General features: G+C 44.6%; 1 protein-coding gene across 1 annotated transcript; it reads left to right on the plus strand.

Moving 5' to 3' along the window:
* The first annotated feature begins 18,635 nt into the window (after positions 1 to 18,635).
* Positions 18,636 to 23,155, plus strand: LOC125532187 (cytokinin riboside 5'-monophosphate phosphoribohydrolase LOG-like). The gene is made up of 7 exons (XM_048696335.1): positions 18,636 to 19,028; positions 19,757 to 19,854; positions 20,661 to 20,691; positions 21,276 to 21,375; positions 21,480 to 21,550; positions 22,262 to 22,405; positions 22,555 to 23,155. The coding sequence occupies exons 1-7, from the start codon at positions 18,771 to 18,773 to the stop codon at positions 22,663 to 22,665; spliced, it is 813 nt and encodes a 270-aa protein (XP_048552292.1). The 5' UTR covers positions 18,636 to 18,770; the 3' UTR covers positions 22,666 to 23,155.
* Positions 23,156 to 23,447: the final 292 nt, after the last annotated feature.

Consider the following 23,447-nt stretch of genomic DNA (forward strand, 5'->3'; position numbering starts at 1 on the left):
ACGCCCCACCGCACATCGGCAACCCTGGCCAGGGGTGTAGGAGGGACGGCGGCGGCTCCGGTGAGGCGCGCGACGACGACGACGACTACACCCGCTTCTACAGACTTCTCGGCATGTAGATGGCGGACGATGGACGCGGGCGCAATGGCTAGGCGTAGTTTGGCGTAGTAGTAGGCGTAGTTTGCATGTTTTTATGTTTTTTGCATTAATTTCAATGAAATTTCGCCGAGTTCGTGAAAGATCGCCCAGTTTGCAAAAAATTGAATGAAATATCGCCAAGCCCGCAGCGACCTGTGGGCCGATGACCGAGAGTGGAGTCGTCCTCACACGTCAATCTAGCGCTGGTTCACACCCTGACGGTTCTTTTTCGGCGCCCTGAAAGGCCGAACGGCTGGGGATGCTCTTAAGCAACATGATGTGGGCGTACAGACGAGAGCAACACATATGATTTCCGTGTCGCACGGCCATGAAGAGTCGATGCACGTACGGTGCGGCCGTGCCCACCGTCCGGATGCTCAGCGACGGGCAGCCAGGAGGCGCATGCATGCATGCCGTGCGGTCGCCCGGCCGCCGTACGTGTGCGACATGTCAACTTTGGGCAATGCTTGGTTTTCCCCGATGGCATGGATCCCGGCCGGCCGCCGCTGGACATGCGCGCCGGAGCTAGCTACCAGCCGCACGTCGTGACCACACGACGTCATTCGATTGTTCCTGTCGGGGGCATGGCTCCGGCAATAGTTAATACGGCAGGCGAGACACTGCGAGTGAGTTACGTACGTCAGACTGCAGCGATCTCGACATGCATTACACATGCATCGCCGGTGGCAGCCGTACGAGTACGGGACGTGCTGCAGCGTGTCCCTCGGAGACAAGGACCCGCATGTTTTGTACTCCTACTACCTATTCGATCGAATGGATATCCTATTATGGTGGACTCGTTTTTCCTTTGGTTTGGAAGGATATATATTCCTGATGGGCAGATGCATGTCAACGTGGTGGTGGGTATGATACTATCACTATGTGAACGAACGCTGAACCAGCAGTATGAACATACGTACGGCTCCGTTTTGTGGCGGTAGCATAAGCTGTTTGGATTGTGACTATATTTATCTTATGTTGCTACATTATTTTTTATCACACTTGTCTAATTTAAGTTGCTCAAATTGTTAGTCATACTTTGGCTTGTCTAAGAAAATTTTACCACGTTTTTTATGTCTATGCCATGTGTGGTTCATTATTCATAAACAAATTTTTGTTTTAGATGTGGCTAAAATCAAATACTCATCTAACTTGATCAAACTTATCTAAAGTGAGGTGTAACAAAGTGTGGAAGAGAAAAGAACGTCACGCACCGACCTCTTTCAATGATGTCTGATGTCTGATCAGCGATCATCAGTGAGAGAGAGCGAGAGGGCGGTCATGTACTAGTACTGGCGATGCATGCATTGGGAATGGAGAAAAGCTCTTATAGAAAAAAGAATGGGCAAAAGGATGAGCAGCAAAACGTATGCCCTCCTGCTTGGGGTAGGGAAGCAAAGCTACTGCTGCTCCTCAAAGCTAGCCCATGCCGGAGCTATCCCGACCTAACAGCGCTTCCACATTAAACAATTATTAATGTAACAACTAGCAATTATTAATGTAACAACTAGCAAGTGTCGAAAACGTTTAGCTGGTCATAGTGAGGAGTAACTTATATTAGTGTCATGCATATGACACTAGTCTAAGTTACTATGTTCAGGCCTCCTTTGGTTTAGAGGAATTTCATAGGAATTCTAGAGGATAGGATTTTTATAGGATATTTTTCCTTTAGAGCCTTTTGGTTCATAGGAATGAATTCCTATTCCTACATATGATTGGTTCCTATCCTTCATATTTCATAGAAAAATAAAAAAAGTTTAGACTCAATGAAAAAAAAAATTGATGTCAACCAGATGACATCTTGTTTCCTATTCCTACTCATATGATTTGAGATATATGTCATCTCATTTCCTACAAGATTTCTATTCCTATGATAATCCTATCCTATGAACCAAAAGAGGGCTCATAGTGCAAAGTAACATAGTAGTAGTGTCATAGAGAACTTCATTTATTAGCTTGTAGACTCATCTTGTCTTGGGAAGCGCTATGTTACAGTAACATATTATGTTACCACTTCTCATTAACTATATGTCACATAAGTAAAATTTTCCTGAAGTGTGTTATGTTACTAGCTAAGTTACTTCCACTATGACTAGCCTTATATATTATAAGAAGGGAGTAGTAATCAATTTGATGATGGTGTCAAAGCCGTAGCCGTGTCCGTCACCAACTAACCAGTCCACTCATTATCTTTTCTTCGGCCCCTAGTGCACATCACACTATTATTAATCGCACTAGTTAACATATAACCCCAAACAAAGGTGCACGAGCACCAGCTCGTGTCGCCATGTGCCGTGCGCGTTTCCAGGAGCACGTACGCACGTTCGCTCGTAACGCCTGACGTTAATCATACCGCACAAACGTAAATATAAATGCCTTCTAGAATACATTTTTTTGTCAACGCCTTCTTTCTTTTGAACACAGTATAAAGACAAGCGTTCATACGTACATGCATACATTTATCCTTATGAAAGATTATGCACACACTATTGTTATAAGCATTTTTGAGAGACTGAGCCGGCATATCATATTAAAATTTACTTACATAGTCATCATAAGCGCCTCGTCATCGACTTCTAGAATACATAGAATGCACTGCACCCTCGGTATATACAGCGAGTCCTTCTTCCTTGCGTGGAAAAAAATGAATGTAAGACAATACTACACACTTGCGACGAAGCTCAGACCCATGATTCGTCTCGCCGGGCGGCCGACCAAAGCGACTGCATCAGACAAGACAACCCAATGGATCCGCTCGTGAAAGTAGTTACATATTCACGTTAATGTAAAAACACATATTCGTCGTGAATTAAACATATGTGTGTGTGATTTATCTGGTACTGATAGCTGTGCGCTTGAGTTCCATTGCCAGTGTCAAACTAGACGACATATCTTCTATATCTAAATAGATAGCCCTCACTAAGATATTTCTCTCAACATGCAAGCATGCCACCTCATCATTCAACATGCATAAGAAAAGGCCCACCTCAACATGCAACTATGCATATTAAAAATCCACTACAACATGCATGCATGTAAAATTCCATTTTATTATGCTATTTACATTTAATTCTTATATACTTTCAAAAACTATTGTTTCAATAATTAATGTTCCATATAATCAAAATCTCATTGAAATATTGCAAACATTCCCGCAACAACGTGCGGGGCATCATCTAGTTTCATTAGTGATGAGATATAACTACTATCGCCTTTCAGATTGTATGGACCACACTCATCCCTAGATCGACAATTAGAACAACATAACATGAGTTATATGTCACAAAAATGATACCATTAGAAACTTCAAATGCTACGTTTTTTTATTGTTATCTACAATTCCTGTTATGTTGGTCAAATTTGTCGATATGCGCGACCATTGTAAATCAGAAAAGACAGAGTAACATATAGAAATGGAGCTTGACAGGGGGGGGGGGGGATAAGAGAATCGGAAATAAAAGCAAGAAAAGGAAACAAAAAATTAGAAAAAAGAAAGATGGAAATCAGTGTGGAAAGGTGTAGGGAAGGCAAAGTGTCCCACTCCCACGAACCAGCTGGGGAGGTAATAACCAACCCTACCCCAACCATGGCGGGCCCAAGCACGCAACCACATGCATGTATAGCCCTCCTTTTAAACTGAGCAGAAACAAGAGAAAATGGAAAGGAACACTTGAGGGGGGAAATAAACATGATAAAGAAATTAACATATGATAGAGAAGTGTTGAAAAGCAACTTCAACAAAATAGACAAAAGAGAGAAAAAAATCAAGGAAACAAACAAACCTTGGCAAGCCAAGACATGGATGAATGAAACCACCCACTCAACCACAAGCCTATACAGAGGCCCTCACCACCTCTCTACCTATCCATCCTACACAGCCTATAACATAACTGATTTTGGTTTTCGTAATTCCGATCAATGCTCAGTAAAATTGTTGGAGTGCCAGACAAGACGAACGATCGGAACAATAGGTCAGTCAACAAAGAGGATAGGAACCATCAATCATGATCCTCTTCGTCATAGAAACATCACTTCTAACAAAAGAAAGAAAGAAAGAAAGAAACAAAGAGAGGATGTAAGACAAGACTACACACTTGAGACAACACGCAGACCCGTGATCTGTCCCGCTTCTCGGCCAACCAATTTCCTGTCAAACAAGGCAACACAATGAACCTGCTTGCATAAGAAGCTATGAAGAAAGACAATACTCTTTTACTGACTAGTCTATTTTTGCGCTAATTTGAAAACAAATATTCATCGTGAATTAACCATATGTGTGCTTTGTCTCAAAAAGCGTAGGTGGGGACTTGAGTTACTTCCTCTAAGGCCGAACAAGAAGACATTTCCCTTACTGGGGTTTTTAGGGATCATTAGTGAGATATATTGTACTAATATAGAAGAAAACAAACATGTGTAGACTAGAGAAAAAGATGCTTGTAGAAAAAATAAAAATAAAAATGGAAATAGAAAAAGAAAATAAAAACCAAATAAACATAAATAAATACAAAATGTAGTAAGGGAAAAAAGATGCTTGTAGGGGGGATAAAAAAATAGAAAAACATAAAAATACAAAAAAACACAGGGTTAGAAAAGTTTTGAAAAAGCATGTCGGATGAACGAGAGAAAGAATCAAGGAACCAAACCTAGACGAAACAAGACATGGATGGATGGGGCCCACACACTCAGCCACACGTCTATATGGATGGCCTCACCACCTCTCCCTAGACGGCGTATGACACACATTATCTTGGCTTTCATTTTGCAAATGACCGTTTGGCAAAAAATTTGGCGTGCCAGACGTAAGCAATGATCGGAATAGTGTGTCACTCGACATAGAGGGAGGGACCATCAAGCCAAAGCACCATCCACATCATGGTCTTCTTCGTCGTGTCAACATTGTACTAACAAGAAATAAATGAACGCAAACAAAACAGTATCGACCAAGACAACCCAATGGACTTTTAGGCAGAAGCAAATATGAAAAAAAAAGATGTAGCCATCTGTTGAAAAGTCTAATTTGAAATCACATATCCGTCGTGAATTAAACATATAAAAGTAGGCGGGGACTGGAGTCCCATTTTCCAAGGCCGACATTGAGACATTTTCCATTAGTGAGATTTGTTTCCCCTGAATGATCCATTAGTGAAAGAATTATAAGGCACTACTATAGATAGGAAATTAACGCATGTATACTAGACAAAAAACAAAGATGAAAAACAGAAACGTGCAGATAAATATCCATGTCACACGGCGTGATGAGTCTATGCACATACGGTACGGGCCGGGTGCGGCCGTGCCCATGCACCGTCCGGCTGCTCGACGACGGCGCGCGCGACACCACGGCGAAGGCACGTGCATGCTGCGCTGTTGGCGGGCCGCCGGCCGTACGCGTGCGACATGTCAACTTGTCAATTGTCAGCAGTGCACGCATACTTTGGATCTCTTCCGCTTGCATCCGCGTCGACGTCATACCATTGTCCCCTGTCGGGGCTAGCTCCGGCAATAATTAAGACGGCAGGGGGGTGACATTACGCTGGCCGGGTCGAGACGATCGACAGGCATCATGCACGGCGAGGCAAATTTTCGTGTTTTGACCGTTTTCTGAAACATATTCAAGATTTGATTTTAGTTTGAATTTTTTTTAAGATCTGACTCTTTTGCTATCGCCAGAGTCTATGACGGTAGAAAACATCGCCACCGCCAACCTGGCTGGTGGTAGCATGCACAACCCTACCGCCAAGGTGTTTGGCGGTAGGCACGAGCACGCATTGTGTTCAATACTTATGAGGTTTTTGGCGGTAGGGCATGCAACCCTACCGCCAGGGACCTTGGCGGTAGGTTGTTCTACCCTACCGACATGGTCCCTGACGGTAGCAAAAAGGTCAGATCTCAAAAAAAAATCAAACTAAGGTCAAATCTCAAATAGGTTTTAAAAAAGGGTCAAAACATGAAATTTAACCGCATCATGCACGGAGAGAACTTCGCCGGCGGCAGCCGTACGAGTACGAGACGTTCACCGTGTTCCTCGGAGTAACATGCATGCAGCTTATTAATTTAGCACATTTTCGCTATTAAGAATACCATATGTTTCTCATTTAAAAGTAATCTTTAAGGACTTATCATAGTCCTCATATTAAAAATGTTGTGTGCATCCCTAGCAAGCCAGGAGTATTTCTGATGCCACTCTGCCCCTGGAACAGAAACAAAACTAGGTGTCCCTTGTGTCGCCTCCTCTAGGGTGACAGGGGGTGCAAACCCTATCCCCCGCGCAGCCACCTCCTCCTCGCTCCTCTCCTCGTCGTCCCTAGAGGTGGCCGCCTAGCAAGCCCGTGCGCCGCCAATGAAAGGGACGGCGTGGATGTGGCATCTCGTGGCCGTGGTGCTAGTGTCTGGAGGGGCAGTGCACGGTGGTGCGAGATCTTCCTCCTGCGTCCGCTCCTCCGTGCGGCGCGGCAGCACTTTAGTGACATCACAGGGATGGTGGATTCAGCAGAGGTTATGACTGAGGTATGGCGCAAGGCCCCCGGAGCAGCAGCTCCAGACACGGCGGCGGCGGTGCCACCTCTGTCGGGGATGGCGGGCCAGGAGGCGGCTTCATGTGGCGGTGTCGGGGGGGGGGGGTCAAGGGATCTTATATACGTGGGTTCGTCGCTGGAGGCGTGTGCCGGCCGAAGCTTTCTTCGGCTTCTACGGCGGTTGATGCGGGAGATCTACAGGCCTTTGGGGATTGCGGAATGGAAGCCGACTGCGGGTCCGAGAAGGTGCGGTTGCTAGTGAAAACCATGCCAAGTTTGCTCATGGCATATGATGGCGGCGTATTTGCGCCGTTACTTATTAAAGGCATCGTTGTTGCAACGACCGTCTTCCCGCCTAGGGTGCTCTTGGGGAAACCATAGATCTGTCTCCTGGATCAGGCGATGGGCATGTGGCGCCGTTTTCCCTTTTTGGGGGCATTGTTTTTTTTGGAGCAGTTGCTTACTGTAGTGGTCCTGAGGTGGAGTGGTTTGGTCTTTCGATTCGAAGATGGCGAGTCTCTCCGCTGTGGTGTAGCCTGGTCTCGGCAACACACTCGTGATGATGTACGAGCGCAGGGCGGGCGCTGTCTGACGTTGTGATGGCGTCAGGCCTGCCATGGTCATTTCATTGATCTCCGCCTCGAAGATGGATTCGTGGAAGACGACGGCGGCGACTTCGGGAGCGTGGGCATGCGATGTGCGCTAATATTTTGATGTACCGGTGCTTCAGTTTTAGATGATGTTGGTAGGGTTGAGGTCAGGGCAAGCGGCCTTGATCATGGCCACCATTATCATCAAGCTTGTAGGTGAAGTGACTTTTCTTGCCTAGAAAAGAGTTTCGGAAGGATTGATGTTTAATGTTGTAAGGCATTGTTAACTAATATAATGAAAATGACTGTGTGCATACTTCATGCAAAAGCTAGGGGTTCAACCTCCTTTAAAAAAAACTATACCACATGTGAGGGTCAAACTACATATATACTATTCGAATGGACATCCTATTCTCGACGAACTCTTTTTCTTTAAGGATATTCTGAATGGGCTCATGTCAACGTATTGGTGGAGTATATGCATGTGAACGCTGAACCAGCAGTGTGAACAAGCATGCATACGTACGGCTCAGTTGCCATCACAACAACGGGACGAAAGAGAGATGGCGACGTTCCGTGTAGGGCGGCGTTGTTCGGGGAGGAGGCCTCATTTGTTCCTTGGTCAATTCTGCTCGGAGCACCGTGTATCCGGTTTCCCCCTGAGGTGTCATCCTCGACTCACCTCTCCTCCATAAAACGGGACGAAAGGTGATTTCTCGGAATCCGATGCTCTCATATCGGTTACCAGTGATAGGGATCAGATCGGTCAGCTAACAATGACCAACGACGGAGAGGGAGAAAGACTACAGAGTAGAGCTAGAGCTGGAGTTGACTTGGGAAAGGACAAAATGATGAGCAGCAGACGTAATCCCATGGAGCTGCCGCTGTCTGGGCTAGTGCTACTCCATTACAATAATCGATGTTCATGCCGGAGCTATCCCGACCTGGCGGAACTCTACGCTAAACAATGCCAACAGCAACTATTAGTACTAAAAATCAATCATGTGATGGTGTCAAAGCCTTAGCCGTGTCACTGAACGAACTAGTCCACTGATCATCATCCCGGCGTGTAGTGCACATTATTATAGTACTAAATGAACTAATACAACCCATATAAAAAGGGTGCACGTGCCGGCTGCCCGTGGGCCTCGTGTCGCCGTGTGCCCTGCGCGTTTCCTGGAGCTCACACGGTCGTTCGAAACGGCTGACGTTCCTCTACACAAGTATGCACGATCAGTGCAGAGAGTCTCCTGTCTATATATTATTTTTTTTGCACCACGATGGATTCCACTCCAACGGTTGGTAAAATCGGCCGACGCACCATGATGGATACCTAGAGCAGGAATTGGTTTGTTTGGTTAGAGCTTCTTTTTTTTCTTTTTTGCTTCTTTCTTCTTACCACATCTATCATACTTTTACTTTACATTTAATATATTAAAATACCGTAGAACAATTACTCTATGGTTTATGGTTCAAAAAACAAATCAACTGATGTTGATTATCTTGAAGCCAACTTTGAAATAGTCGGCCTTGTGTGGACCATGTTAAAAATAATACTCCCCCAGACAATATTCGACTATTATTTGCAAAGAAAAGACAATATCCGATTATCCACCGTGGTTGGGTTCAAGTCAATTTTAATTGAAAAACACAGAGGCAGCTCTGACAAGTTGAAGAACTGAATCAAGATCTCCAAATCTTAAAACCTCTCGCTGGAACCATCTTATAGCATGCTTTATTCTTTGTTCGCCCTTCCAAATGCATGGGACAAAGACCACCAAAGAACGATCCATAGCTGTTTGTGGAACGGTTTCTTAAATCGACTATATGTTTATGCGCTTTGTGCTGAATGGATTGGTGGGCACGCTAGTTTGGCCATCAGAGCGTACGACAAGGAAATACTTTTCAACGGTTGGGTGACATAGAGATAAACAAGATAAAGTAAAAAAGAACACTGGAAGAAAACACAAAAAGGAAATTAGAACATGATTGAAACATGTTGAAAAAGCATGTCCAACCAAAGAGAGAAGGAAACAAGAAAACAACCAAATCTAGGCAAGCCTAGACATGGATGGACGGACCCACGGGCACAACCACACACCTATATGGAGGGCATCACCACCTCTCTACCTATCCATCCTACACAACCTATACCATACCTCATACTGGTTTCATAATTCCAATCATGGTAACAAAGTTGGTGTGCCAAACGAGAAGAACAGTCGGACAATGGGTCACTCGACATAGAGAACGGGAACCATCAAGATGAAACACCACTCGCATCATGATCTTCTTCGCTGTGTGAACATCACTACTAACATATTATTAAAGGAAGGTAAGACCAAGACTACACTCTTGCAACAAGACATGGACCCATGATCCATCTCACCTCCTGGCCAATGAAAACCGCAATGGACAAGGTAATTTGATGGACCAGTTCGCATAAGAAGCTATGAAGAAAAGCATCTAGTCTTTTATTGAACATTCTTTTCGCTACGTTAATTTGGAAACACATATTTGTCGCAAATTAAACATACACATGCTTTGTCCCGAAATATAGGTGGGGACTTGGGTTCCAACCTCGAAGGCCTAACAAGGAGACATTACTGAAAGGGCAGTTCCTGCCTTAAGTGTTTTGGCATTGGTAACAATGCAATTTGCGGAATAAACGTGTGCCTAAGCTACGCATGTATACTTTATTAGGCACAAGACGGTTGGTCACCCCTCCGGATGGAAAAGAGCAAAGACAACATTTCCGATGAGTTTAATTTCTTTGGTGGTAGGAAATCCATACTATTAAAAGCGGTTCGCATCAGAAGGTACGATCGAATCAAACACGTACACAAATTCATATTGCACCCACCATATAGCCTTCCGTTTTGAGGAGAGAGCCTCGTATCTAATCTATGTAGAAAAGCTGCCCCGGAGCGGTTGTTCCATAGGTGATTGCGATTTGTGACATTCCTTGTGCGAGCGACAACCAGCCCTTGCACCGGCTCAACTGCCGCCTGAGGGGTGATTTCTCACGGGTTTGGCAATGGTACTCCACTGTTGGCTGGCCGATAATTCTGGTTGATCATCCTTTAACCGGTACACTACTGGTGTGCTATGCGGTTGTTCTGCCCTGGACTTTGCGGTTACTGGAGGACGTCTTCTGGGTGGTTGTATCAGCCTCTACACTGCTTCAACTACCGTGAGTAAGGTGATTCCTCTCGGGTTTGAGGAGCGGAACAAGGCGGTGCCTGAATGGTTGTTCCAGTTATTTGCATAATAACCGGTACAGCTGGTAGGTCGGGCAGTTGTACCACCCCAGTGTTGAAGTCGTGTGTTTCTACCTTAGGCGGTTACCGCTGCCCCTAGCAGTTGTACCGTTCTTGTGCATTTCTGCACATAACGGTTGGATTTGGAGAGACACTATAAAAGGAGGGGTTCTTCCTCCTCCCACCTACCTCTCTCTCTCTCTCACTCCCCCCCTCTCTCTCCTCCATTAATTTGGAAACACATAATCATCGTGAATTAAACATATAAGAGTAGGTGGGAACTTGAGTTCCATTGTTGAAGGCCGAACAATTTCCCACTGGTGAGTGTTTTTTCGGGATCCATTAGAGAGGGATATTGTAGTAATATAGAATAAAAATTAACAATAGAAAAAAGGTTGTAGACAGTAAACAAAATGGAAAATGGAAAAAGGAAAGTCAAACCAAATAAACATTAATAAATAGAAGAATAAATAAGGAAAAAATTATGCTTGCAGAAGGATGAGGAAAAGGAAAACAAAAAAGGGAAATAAAACTCAGGTACAGAAAGGTGTTGCCAAAGCATGTCATGCGAACGATAGAAAGATTCAAGGAGCAACCAAACCATAGAAAAATAAGACATGTATGGGTGTCCCACATGCTTATAGGGATGGCATCGCCACCTCTATCTCTCTATCCGTCCTAAATGACCCATGACACACCATGTCTATCTCTCTATCCGTCCTAAATGACCCATGACACACCATAGCTTGGCTTTCAAGTTTCCAATCACCTTTTGGCCAGAACGTTGGAATGTCAGACGTGACTAACAATTGGAACAGTGGGTCACTCGACATAGATGATGGGAACTATTGAGCCAAAACCCCGTCCAGATCATAGTCTTCGTCGTTGTGTCAACATTGTTGGTAACAAAGAAATAAATGAACGTAACACGAAGAGCACAAACTTGACACGAGATGCAAACCCATGATCTGCCTCGCCTTCCGGTCAACCAAAACCGCATCAGACAAGACAACCCAATGGACCTTTTGGCATAAGCAAATATTAGAAAAAGATATGTAGGCACCTGTTGAAAAGTCTAATTTGGAATCACATATTTAGATATATTATACTAATATAGAAGGAAAACTAACATATACACTAGAAAATAGAGATGCTTGTAGAATGAAACAAAATGCCACACAAAAAATGGAAAACAGGAAAGGGAAATACAACCAAAAAACATAAAGAAATAGAAAAAGAAGTAAGGAAAAAAAAATGGATGCTTGTAGAAGGATAACAAAAAGGTAAATAGAAAAAGAAAACAAACCACCGGAATAGAGAAATGTTGAGCGGTAGAATGAAAGAAGAATAGACACTCTATTTTTTGCGAGAGAAGGAACAAACAAACTCAACCACGCGCCTATAGGGATTGTCTCGCCACCTATCTCGCTTGACGGCGTATGGCACACCTTATCTTGGCTTTCATGTTTCCAGCAGCCGTTCGGCAAAAAAATTGAGGTGCCCAATGTGAGCAACGATGAGAATAGTGGGTCACTCGACATAGATGCCGGGAACCATCCAGCCAAGGCACCACTCGCATCATGGTCTTCTTTGTCGTGTCAACATTTCCACTAGCAAAGAAATAAATGAACGTAATACGAAGACCACACACTTGACATGAGATGCAGACCCATGATCTATCTAGCCTTCTGGCCTACTGATATCGCATCGGGCAAGACAGCCCAATGGACCTTTTGGCACAAGTAAAATATGAAAAATGACATGTAGCCATCTGTTGAAGAGTCTAATTTGGAACCACATATTTATCGCAAATGAAATATATAAGAACAGTGGGGACTTAAGTTCCATTTTCCAAGGCCGAACATGGAGATGTTTCCCATTGGTGAGTTCTTTTCCCGAGGGATCCATTAGTGATATATACTGTCCCCTACTAGTAGTAATATAAATTGAAAATTAACGCATGCACACTGGAAAAAAATGCTTGTAGTGGAAAGAAAAACAAAAATGAAAACAGAAACGTGCAGATATATAGGATATCCGTGTCACTCGGCGTGATGAGTCTATGCTCGGGTGGTGGCGGGAGTCCAGACAGCAGATACATACGACTCCGACACCCTTGGCCCACCCAAAAGACAGGTGGGGCCTGCACTTATGTAGTTGTCCGCCCTGTTTCTGCAGCAAAATTCCCACTCTATTCTTCCGTCCCGCCGCTCTCCACCCAATTCATGGCCTTTTCTCCCATTCTCTTTTTCCCTCGCGCCGCCGCCGCATCAAACCGGAGGAGAGCCTGCTGGAGATGGTGGGCGTGTGGAGGTGTTGCAGGATCCGAACATCACGCTCGCTTGGAAGATCAACTCGGCGACGCGGCAAAATCGCCGCTTGAAAGCGAAAGAAGCAAAAGAGGAGAGCCTCAAGAAGCAGGGCGCTGGTGGCGGACGTGCCGGCTAGCGTGCTAGTCGCGACGAGGTGGAGGTCGTGGCTACGTTGCGCAAATGGTTTCGCCCGCCTTACAGACGCCGCCATGGCCGGAGCATTACAAGGCTTTGTACTTCCACACCACCAAGCAGCTGGGTAGGCAGTCCCCGATAGCCGCCACTGTGCTATTCATTGTCGACGTCAATGAAGCGCCGCTGCTCTTCTTGGAGTGTTCTTCGCCTCAGCTTGTCCGGGAGTAGACGGCGGGCGGGGAGCAGATGAGTGCTCGCATGTTGTTCGCATGTATGCCAAAAGCGGGGGAGTCGGCCTATGACGAGTACCACTCCGCGGACAAGGAGGAGGAGGAGGAGGAGGAGGCGCCGAAGAAGAAGGCGGAGGCCGAGGCTACTTACGCGGCGCCGAAGGAGGAGGAGGGTCAGATTGCACAGACTGCCAGATACTTTTGCGATTGGGCATTAAAAACTTAAGCATACTTGCCTCTTTTTGAATGTGGTCGGGAATGTAATCCGGTGCTGATGCGATCCGGCGGGCGCTATGGATTGGACTTTTATTTGAATTTCAAATTGTCTTTTATTAGCGGACATATACATGATAGCATTTGATGACGGCCTTGATATCATTGTCGATGGATTGGTCCCCTATCCGTGTAAAGATTACATGTGACTATTCGATCGAGTGATGTACTCTTTTTCTCGGAGTAGTGGCAGCGTGTCCCTGGGAGTAGCATGCAAGCAAAATAACTCGGCACATAGCACATGTGAGGATCAAACAACTAATTCTGGATGGAGACAGTATATAACTACTATCGGAGTGGATATTCTATTCTCGGTGAACACTTTTTCGTTAAGGATCTCTATTCTGAATGGGGCAGTGGGCTCATGTCAACGTAGTGGTGGAGGTATGCATGTGAACGCTGAACCAGCAGTGTGGACAAGCATGCGCGCGTACGTACGTACGGCTCAGTTGCGGTGCATCTCATCACAACAACGTCATGCAACGATCTTCGTTTCCTGAAGCAACGAACCCCCATCAAACGTTGAGAGATGGCGATGTTTCTTCTTGTAGGGCGGCGTCCCTTCTTCCTAGGTCGTCGCGTTTCCTATGGTGGTACATGGTGTTGATGGTGGTGAGCTTTCAACAATGGAGAGGGAGAGAGACAGAGTAGAGCTAGAGCTGGAGCTGGAGTTGACACGGGAAGGGACAAAAGGATGAGCACCAAAAGGTAATCCGCGGGAGCTGCCGCTGTCTGGGCTAGAGAAGCAAATCAGTAGTACACATTATAATAATCGGTTACTTTTATTTTTTTTGAGGGGTTACAATAATCGATTAGCAGGAGTACAACTAATCAATCATATGATGGTGTCAAAAGCCTTGATTAGCCGTGTCAGTGAGCTACTAGAACACTGATCGTCATCTCGGCGCGTAGCACATTATTATACTAATATAATCATTAAAAAGAGTGCACGTGCCGGCTGCCCGTGGGCCTCGTGTCGCCGTGTGCCTTGCGCGTTTCCTGGAGCTCGCACGTTCGTTCGTTCGTAACGGCTGACCTTCCTCTACAAGCATGCACGCTCAGTATAGATTCCACGGTCCAATATTGTTGAGACATATCTACAAAGTAATTTAAAAAACTGTCAGATTGAATGTTTTTTTTGGCATGACCTTTAGTAATTTTTGAACAAATTGAGTGCCAGAAATTTGAAAAAACGTTGCAAAAAAACATTTCGCAAAAACATTGAAACTCTTCTATATAATCCCTGTAAAAACCCGCCCAAACATTTCACCTAAACAAGTCACCAAAAAAAAAACTTTGCCACTCTATTTCACCAAATTTTTCTGCCAAGAATTAGCCAAGCTAGAGGCAGGGCTCACCTAGTATAGAAGAAAACCAACACATATAGACTAGAGAGAAAAAATGGATGGTTGTAGAATGAAAAACAGAAAAAGAAAATATAACCAAAAAACCAAGAAGAGATAAATAAAGGAACAATCGAAGTAATGGATCACTTGACATAAAGGACGGGAACCATCGAGGAAAAACATCACCCACTTCATGGTCTTCTTTGTCATGCTAAAATTGCTACTAGCAAAGAAACAAAGGACTGTACAACCAAGACTACACAGTTGAGACATGGACCCATCGTCAACTTCACATCCCAGCCAACCAAAACCGCATTGAACAAGAAACCCAACGAACTACTGGCATAAGAAGCTTCGAAGAAAGACATGCAGTCTATTTTTGGACAGTCTTTTCGTTGTGCTAATTTGAAAACACATATTCGTTGCCAATTAAACGTAAGTGTGTTGTATTCCATTGCCAAACAAGGAGACATTTTGCATTAGTGATATTTTCTTTTTAATCCATTAGTGAGATATATTGTACTCCTAGTATAGAAGGAATACGTAGGAAAACAAAAAACAAAATAGAAATAAAAAACATAAAAAGATACAAAAGGGAATGGTCGAAGTAATGATCACTCGACATAGAGGACGGGAACCATCGAGGCAAAACATCACCCACTTGACTTCATAGTCTTCTTCGTCATGTCAAAATTGCTACTAGCAAAGAAACGAAGGACTGAACAACCAAGAATACACACCATGATCCCTCTCACATCCCAGCAAACAAAAACCGCATAGGTCAAGACAACCGAATGACCTACTATTGTAACAAGCTTCATAGAAAGCATGTGGTCTATTATTAAATAGTGTTTTAGTTGTGCTAATGTGAAAACATATATTCATTGCGAATTAAACATAAGTGTGTTGTATTCCATCGCCAAACATTAGCGAGGTTTTTTTTCATCCATTGTTTTGATATATTGTACTACTAGTATAGAAGGAAAACCAACACATATAGACTAGAGAAAAAAATGGATGGTTGTAGAAGGAAGAATAGAAAAGGAAAAAAAAGGACCAGATAAAGAAAATAGAACAAAAAACCATAAATAGATACAAAAAGGAACGATTGAAGTAATTGATCACTCGACATAGAGGACGAGAACCATCGAGGCAAAACATCACCCACTTCATGGACTTCTTGTCATGTCAAAATTGCCACTAGCAAAGGAAGAAAGGACTGTATGACCAAGACTACACACTTGAGATGCTAACCCATGATCTGTCTCACATCCCAGCCAACCAAAACCGCATTGGACAAGACAACCCAATGACCTACTAGTGTAACAAGATTCGAAGGAAGAAATGTGGTCTATTATTGAACAATGTTTTCGTTGTGCTAATTTGGAAACATGCTCATTGCAAATTAAACGTAAGCGTGATGTATTCCATCGTCGAACAAGGAGACATTTTGCATTAGCAATATTTTCTTTTTGATTCGTTAGTGGGATATATTGTACTACTAGTACTAGTATAGAAGGAGAATCAACACATATAGAGTAGAGAGAAAAATGGATGGTTGTAGAAGAAAAAGAAAAAGGAAAACAAAGAAATGAAATTGAAACGAAAAAACCATAAAGAGATACAAAGAGGAGTGATCGAAGTAATGGATCACTCGACATAGAGGATGAGAACCATCGAGGAAAAACATCACCCACTTCATGATCTTCTTCGTCGTGTCAACTTTGCTACTAGCAAAGAAACAAAGGACTGTACGCCCAAGACTACACACTTGAGACACATACCCATGACCCGTCTCACATCCCAGCCAACCAAAAACCGCATTGGACAAGACAACCAAATGCCCTACTACTGCAAGAAGCTTCAAAGAAAGACATATGGTCTATTATTGAACAATGTTTTTGTTGTGCTAATTTAAACATGTTCGTTGTGAATTATACGTAAGCGTGATGCATTCCATTGCCAAACAAGGAAACATTTTGCATTAGCGAGATTTTCTTTTTGATCCATCGGTGGGATATATTGTACTACTAGTACTAGTGTAGAAGGAGAACCAACACATAGAGAAAAGAATGGATGGTTGTAGAAGAAAAACAAAAAGAAAAACAGAAAAGCAAATAGAAACAAAAAAACACAAAGAGATACAAAAAGGAACGATCGAAGTAATGGGTCACTCAACATAGAGGACGGGAACCATCCAGGCGAAACATCACCACACTTCATGGTCTTCTTTGTCGTGTCAAACTTGTTACTAGCAAAGAAAAAAAGGACTATACGCCCAAAACTAGACACTTGAGACCCAGACCCATGATCTGCCTCACATCCCAGCCAACCAAAACAGCATCGGACAAGACAACTCATTGCCCTACTAGTGTAAGAAGCTTCGAAGAAAGACATCTGGTCTAATATTGAATAGTATTTTCGATGTGCTAATTTAAAACCGTATTCATTGTGAATTAAACGTAGGCGTGATGTATTCCATCGCCGAACAAGGAGACATTTTGCATTAGCGAGGTTTTCGTTTTGATCTGTCACTGGGATATATTTTTCTACTAGTACCAGTATACATGGAGAACCAACACATATAGACTAGAGAAAAACCGGATGGTTGTAGAGGAAAAAGAAAAAAAAGGAAAACATAATGGAAAATTATACTTCATCATTTTGAGTATCTCACTATAAGAATAGGTGGAACTAAGTTCCCTTGTCCAAGGCCGAACTACTTCCCATTAGTGAGATTATTTTGAGGGATCCATTAGTGAGATATATTGTACTAATATAGAATAAAAATTAATAATGGAAAAAAATGATTGTAGAAAGAAAACAGAATGGAGAATGGAAAAGGAAAGTAGAACCAAATAAACATTAAGAAATAAGGAAAAGATATAGCTTGTAGAAGGATAACAAAAAGGGAAATAGAAGATGAAAATAAAACTCACGTACAAGAAAATGTCGAGAAAGCATGTCACGTGAATGACATAATGAATCAAGGAACAACCAAATCTAGGCAAAACAAGACATGCATGGGTGGGCCCACACACTCAACCACACGCTTATATGGATGGGCTCGCCACCTCTCTCCCCATCCGCCCTACATGACTCATGACACAACTTATCCTGGCTTTCAAGTTTCCAATCACCTTTCAGGGAAAAAAAAGGTGGAATTAATGCCAGACGTGAGAAACAATCGGAACAACGTGTCACTCGACATAGATGACGTGAACCATCGAGCCAAAACACCACCCGCATCATGATCTTCTTCGTCGTGTCAACATTGCAACTAACAAAGAAAGAAATGAACGTACTATGAAGACGACACATTTGACACGAGAAGCAGACCCACGATCCGTCTCACCTTCCGACCAATCAAAACCGCATCGGACAAGACAACCCGATGGACCTTTTTGGCATAAGTAAATATGAAAAAAGACATGTAGCCGTCTGTTGAAAAGTCTAGTTTTGAAATCATGTATTTGTTGAGAATTAAACATATAGAGTAGGCGGGGACTTGAGTTCCATCGTCGAAGGTTGAACAAGGAGACATTTATTTTCTTGAGTGGTCTATTAGTGTATTATAAATATAGAGGGAAAAATACATATGTGCACTAGGAAAAAGATGCTTGTAGAGGGGAAACATAAAAAGGGAAACAAAAGTAGGAGATGAAAACAAAGAAATAAAGCAGTGAGAAGTTGTAAAGAAGGAAGGAAACAAGAATGGAAAGGGGTTGTGGGAGCAAAGCGTGTCCACGAACGAGACAAGGAAGGAAGGAAGGAAGCCAACCCTAGGCCATGGCGGACCCACGCCACGCGCCTATATAGCATCCCGTCCTCGCAGGGCCTCTCTCCCTCATCACTCGCCGCGTAGCCTCTCCCACTCCCCCCTGCTCCCTCCCCTCCCCACAAACAAATCCCTCTCGCGCGCGCCGCTGCCGCCGCCACGCACGCACGCACGCGATCGTCTCGCCACGACCATGAGCCTCACGGCGGCGGCTCTGGCCGTGGGCCCGCCCGCGTTCGCCGTCGGGGCCGCGCCGGCCGCGGAGATGGAGATGGGCCCCGAGCTGGCGCCGCCGGAGCCGAGCCGCGGCGTGGGCGGCGTCGGGGAGGACGGCGGCGTGGAGCCGGAGCGGCGGGCGTCGCGGTTCCGGCGGATCTGCGTCTACTGCGGCAGCGCCAAGGGGCGCAAGGCCAGCTACCAGGACGCCGCCGTCGAGCTCGGCAAGGAGATGGTAACTAACCTTGCCTAGCCCCGCCTTGTCCACATCTTGCCCCGTTCGCCGCCGTCCCGCTCTCGGCTCTCGGCTCGGCTCGACTCTGTCCGTCGCGGCCTGCGAGGTTCGGGTTCTTTGATTGTTTTCCTCTTGGCGCTCGCGGGGAGGAGAGAAAAAAGGGGCCTCCTTTTCCCGTCGATCTCTCCCGATTTGGTTGGTCGACTTCGGTTGGGGCCGATCGATCCATGTGGAGGCGCACGATCGACGGGATCCTCCGCGCTGGAGGTTATGGGATTGGGGTGCTGCCCGCTCGCAAGGTAGGTGGGCTGGGCGTACTGCCGCGGTCATGGGGAGCCGCACCATTCCTGCATGATCGATCATACGGCGAGCGAGTGTGGGTGCAAGAAGCGGACGAGAACCATGCCGTTCATGGAGTAGTCATCATGGAGGAGGAGCGCGCCGTCCGGCTCGCCGTCGCCGGCCGGCGGCCATTAATTTCACTTGCTGTTAAATTTCCCCCTGGCGTTATGGCATCCATGCACCATCATTGCCATGAGTGACCTCACTTGCTTGCCCAAATGCCCAAACGAAACCTGCCATGATTGCTTGCTTGCATGCACATCAAAGTTCAATTCAATTGGATTCAATGCCACCACCTGACCTGCTTCTCTGCTGTGAACAACATGTAACTATAATACATGTGCCTGACTGCTCCGTTGTGTGTGCGTGTGTGTGTGTGTGTGCAGGTGGAGAGGGGCATAGACCTGGTCTACGGGGGCGGCTCCATCGGCCTCATGGGCCTCGTCTCCCACGCCGTCCACGCCGGCGGCCGCCATGTCATCGGGTGAGCACTCCTCCCATCCCACCATTAACCACCCCCCATCGCACCATCACTATCGACCTCTGCCCGCATTGTCTCACCGCCCACACGCACCTACACACGCTGTACCTCTTCTTTCCCCGCTCGGTGCATACACTGCCTTTATGGCGTACTGGCCTTCTTGCTCGGTCTGGGTGCTTTGCTCCTGCCCCCAGACCCTGACCCAGCAGCTCAGCTCAGCTCCCACCTGCCCCAAAAATGGCAGCCTTGTGGAAGCTTTGTGCAGCAGAAGGGTGCAGCTGGGCTCCATTGCACTGCGCATGCCAGTTGCGTTGGGGCAAAGCCATGCCGGTCGCGTCGCGTTTCACAGGAATGGAAGCTCCTTTTCCAATCCTTTTCGAAAGGGCAGTTGCTTCCATGCCCTCAATGGCCATGGGGTGGGGAGCTGGGGGCTGGGGCCTCACTGCCCTGCCCAGCTGCAAGATGCAGCTGGGTGACTGGTACTGTAGTATCACATTATTGCCACCTTTAAGTTCATACTGCTTTTTACTACGTAGATCAGAAGTATTACTTGTGCAGTGGCTATATTATATATTTATATTATGCATTGTCCAGTTCTTGAAAGGCCTAGCTGTGGATGTGTATGTGTAGGTGTAGATAGATAGCTGTGCCTCTAGTAGGCCTTGCTCAGTTTCTTTAGCTTTACATGGGGAAAGTAAGATCAACCTTTTGCTCTGGTAGTAGTACTACTGCTTGTTTGACTGCTTTGGACTGGTGGAATTAATGTGGCTCTCATTTGGTCCCCTTTCTTTTTCTTTTTTTTCTGCCAGGATCATCCCAAGATCACTCATGCCCAGAGAGGTGAGTCAAAGGCTGCAACCTCTATTTTGTTGCCATTGCATGCTGTGGTCTACTCTCCACTTCTGAACCTTGACTGGGTGTGCAAGCTAGTAGCTGCCAGGATATTTATTGTTCAGCTTCAGCATGATGAATGATGATGCATCACCATATATTTGTGAATCTAATGTAGTTTGATTTTCTTCTTACTGTAGCTTGATTATATTAAGTTGTTCCTTTTTGGCAAAGAAGACATATTAAAAGTGCTATTAATACAGCTATAAGTAACTATATATGGAGTACTAACTTGCACTCTTCTTAGGCAGATATTTGTGTTTATTATATGGATTAGCAATTAGTTTCCACCTTTACTGGTTGTAAAGAGGCCTTATCAATCTCACAATCTGTATATGTTGTGATGACTGTCTTTATCCTGCTTTTCAATATACTACTACTACTACTTAGTCTAGCCTTGATTAATTTGCCAGTTAAGATCTTTATTCCTGGAAATTTTAATTAGATATACTAGTCAATTTTATACTTTGTGTTATTCCTGGAAAGTTTCTGAATGCTTGGTTCCTTACAATCCCTGATTCTTGCTCCTGTAGGTAACTGGGGATCCTGTAGGGGAAGTTAGAGCTGTTTCTGGCATGCACGAGAGGAAGGCCGAAATGGCTCGGTTTGCTGATGCTTTTATTGCCTTACCAGGTAAAAATTCAATAGCCCGCTCCAATTCTTCTACAATCGAGAAAATCTGGAATAAATCGATTAATACTGTGCTGTAGAGTTTGACAATTCAGTTAATTTGACAGGCGGCTATGGAACCTTGGAGGAGTTGCTTGAAGTGATCACGTGGGCACAACTAGGAATACATAAGAAGCCGGTAAGAACTAGTAGCTTCTATTCTTTGTGCTTTTCATACAAAAATCATACAACCCCAATCATCTGGGGATGATGTGCTTGTCTGCATATGTTTTGTCAACCCACACTATTTTAGTAGCTAGGTATGAACGCGTTCTTTGTTTATCATAATGTCGATCGTTAGGGCCGTTGTGATCTGATCCTACCACCTTTGTTCACATGTGGCTACTAAATAATTTCACCCTCATGGCAACAAATTATTGTAAAGACTTTAATCAAAGGAGCTATCAGCATCACCTCGAAGGCATGAGATCTGCATTCCTGACTTTAATATTCGCTCCTCTAATAGGATAATCCTGCACACTTTATGAATATTCCCATACAGCTATCAAAGCAATGTTCTGGGATGTAAAAAAGGCATGATGTGTCATATGTAGAAGAAACCTGTATTGCTGTCTCGCTGTTGAATAATTGCTTAGCAATATAAAATGCTGAATGTTTGAGGGGATAAACACAACAGTCAGTTCTACATTTATCTTATGTCCCTCCCGTCGCTATTATTAGATCTTCAGGCCTGCCAATTTTGCTATTTAGATGTCTGTTGATATCAGATACGATTCTGTGGGTGAGAGTGGATCCTTCAGTAATCAACACTGTCGAATCATGCATTGCATTCTTCTGTCACTACTTGTACTTATTCCTGGTATATGTCTTTCCCGCAATCGCGTATCAGGTCGGTCTGCTGAACGTCGACGGATTCTACGACCCACTGCTGTCGTTCATCGACGTGGCCGTCAACGAAGGCTTCATCACCCAGGAGGCGAGGCAGATCATCATCTCGGCCCCAACAGCCAAGGAGCTAGTGATGAAGCTGGAGGTCAGACCCAAACTCTACTATTTATCAGTTTTTACCACCCCAACTCTGAAACTGGAGCTTCCTTGTGAAGTTTTTATACAGTCTGCTTGCTTGTATGATAGACTTGTCGATAACCTAAACCCTTAACAACATCCATGTACCTTCTGCAGGAGTACGTCCCCGAGTATGAGGTCGGCCTGGTCTGGGATGACCAGAACCAGATGCCAAGCAACAGCCTGGTCCCGGAGCCGCTGGAGACACCCGCGATCACTTCATCCTAATCGATGTGCCTCGCCTACATCTCAGTTAGGGTTCTAACAACAGTGTCGAGATAGCGGCGCCACATATATTTATTCTCTCCTAGATAAGTCCTAGCCAACTGAAGGGCGACGAGGGGGCACATTATAGCATGTGTGCTTGTTTTGGTAGCGTCGATCGACCGATCTCTTGTGTCACCGCTGATGATTGTTTTGGGTGGCATGATTATATTAAATTAACTAGTGAGTAGTAGCTTACTAGCTTCCAACTTGTATGGATGGTTGAATGGGTCACGGTTGGATAGGCAAAGCATGCAGCTAAGCCTCTGAATTGATCCTGCTGTGATCCTGGAACAAGGGTTGACTATATAAATAGCAGCACATATAGTTTATCAACAAGGTCCCTCGTGCTGCATTATGTTAATCCTTCCTGTTTCCAGTGCATTGCCTCTTGTTTCTTGTTAACTGTCAAGCTGTCTATCAAAGGCATCAAAGAGATAACCATTCTATTCTACTCAACTTTTATTGATCAAATCATATAAAATCTTTAGATAATCTTTTTTGATGATTTTAGTCATGGCGTCTTCAGTGGTGCTACTTAAAATTCCTCTTTTTAGTTGACTTTAAAAGATGTTATTTGAAATTTAAAATTGCCTTTTTTTAGAAACTGAAATTTAAAATTCTTCATCTTTGGCTGGAAGGCTCAAACCAGAAAACCAGATTGAGCACACAACTTCCTGTTTCCAGTGCATTGCCTCTTGTTTCTTGTTAACTGTCAAGCTGTCTATCAAAGGCATGAAAGAGAT

This window comes from Triticum urartu, chromosome 1 (genome assembly GCF_003073215.2).
Source record: "Triticum urartu cultivar G1812 chromosome 1, Tu2.1, whole genome shotgun sequence".
Taxonomy (NCBI): Eukaryota; Viridiplantae; Streptophyta; class Magnoliopsida; order Poales; family Poaceae; genus Triticum; species Triticum urartu.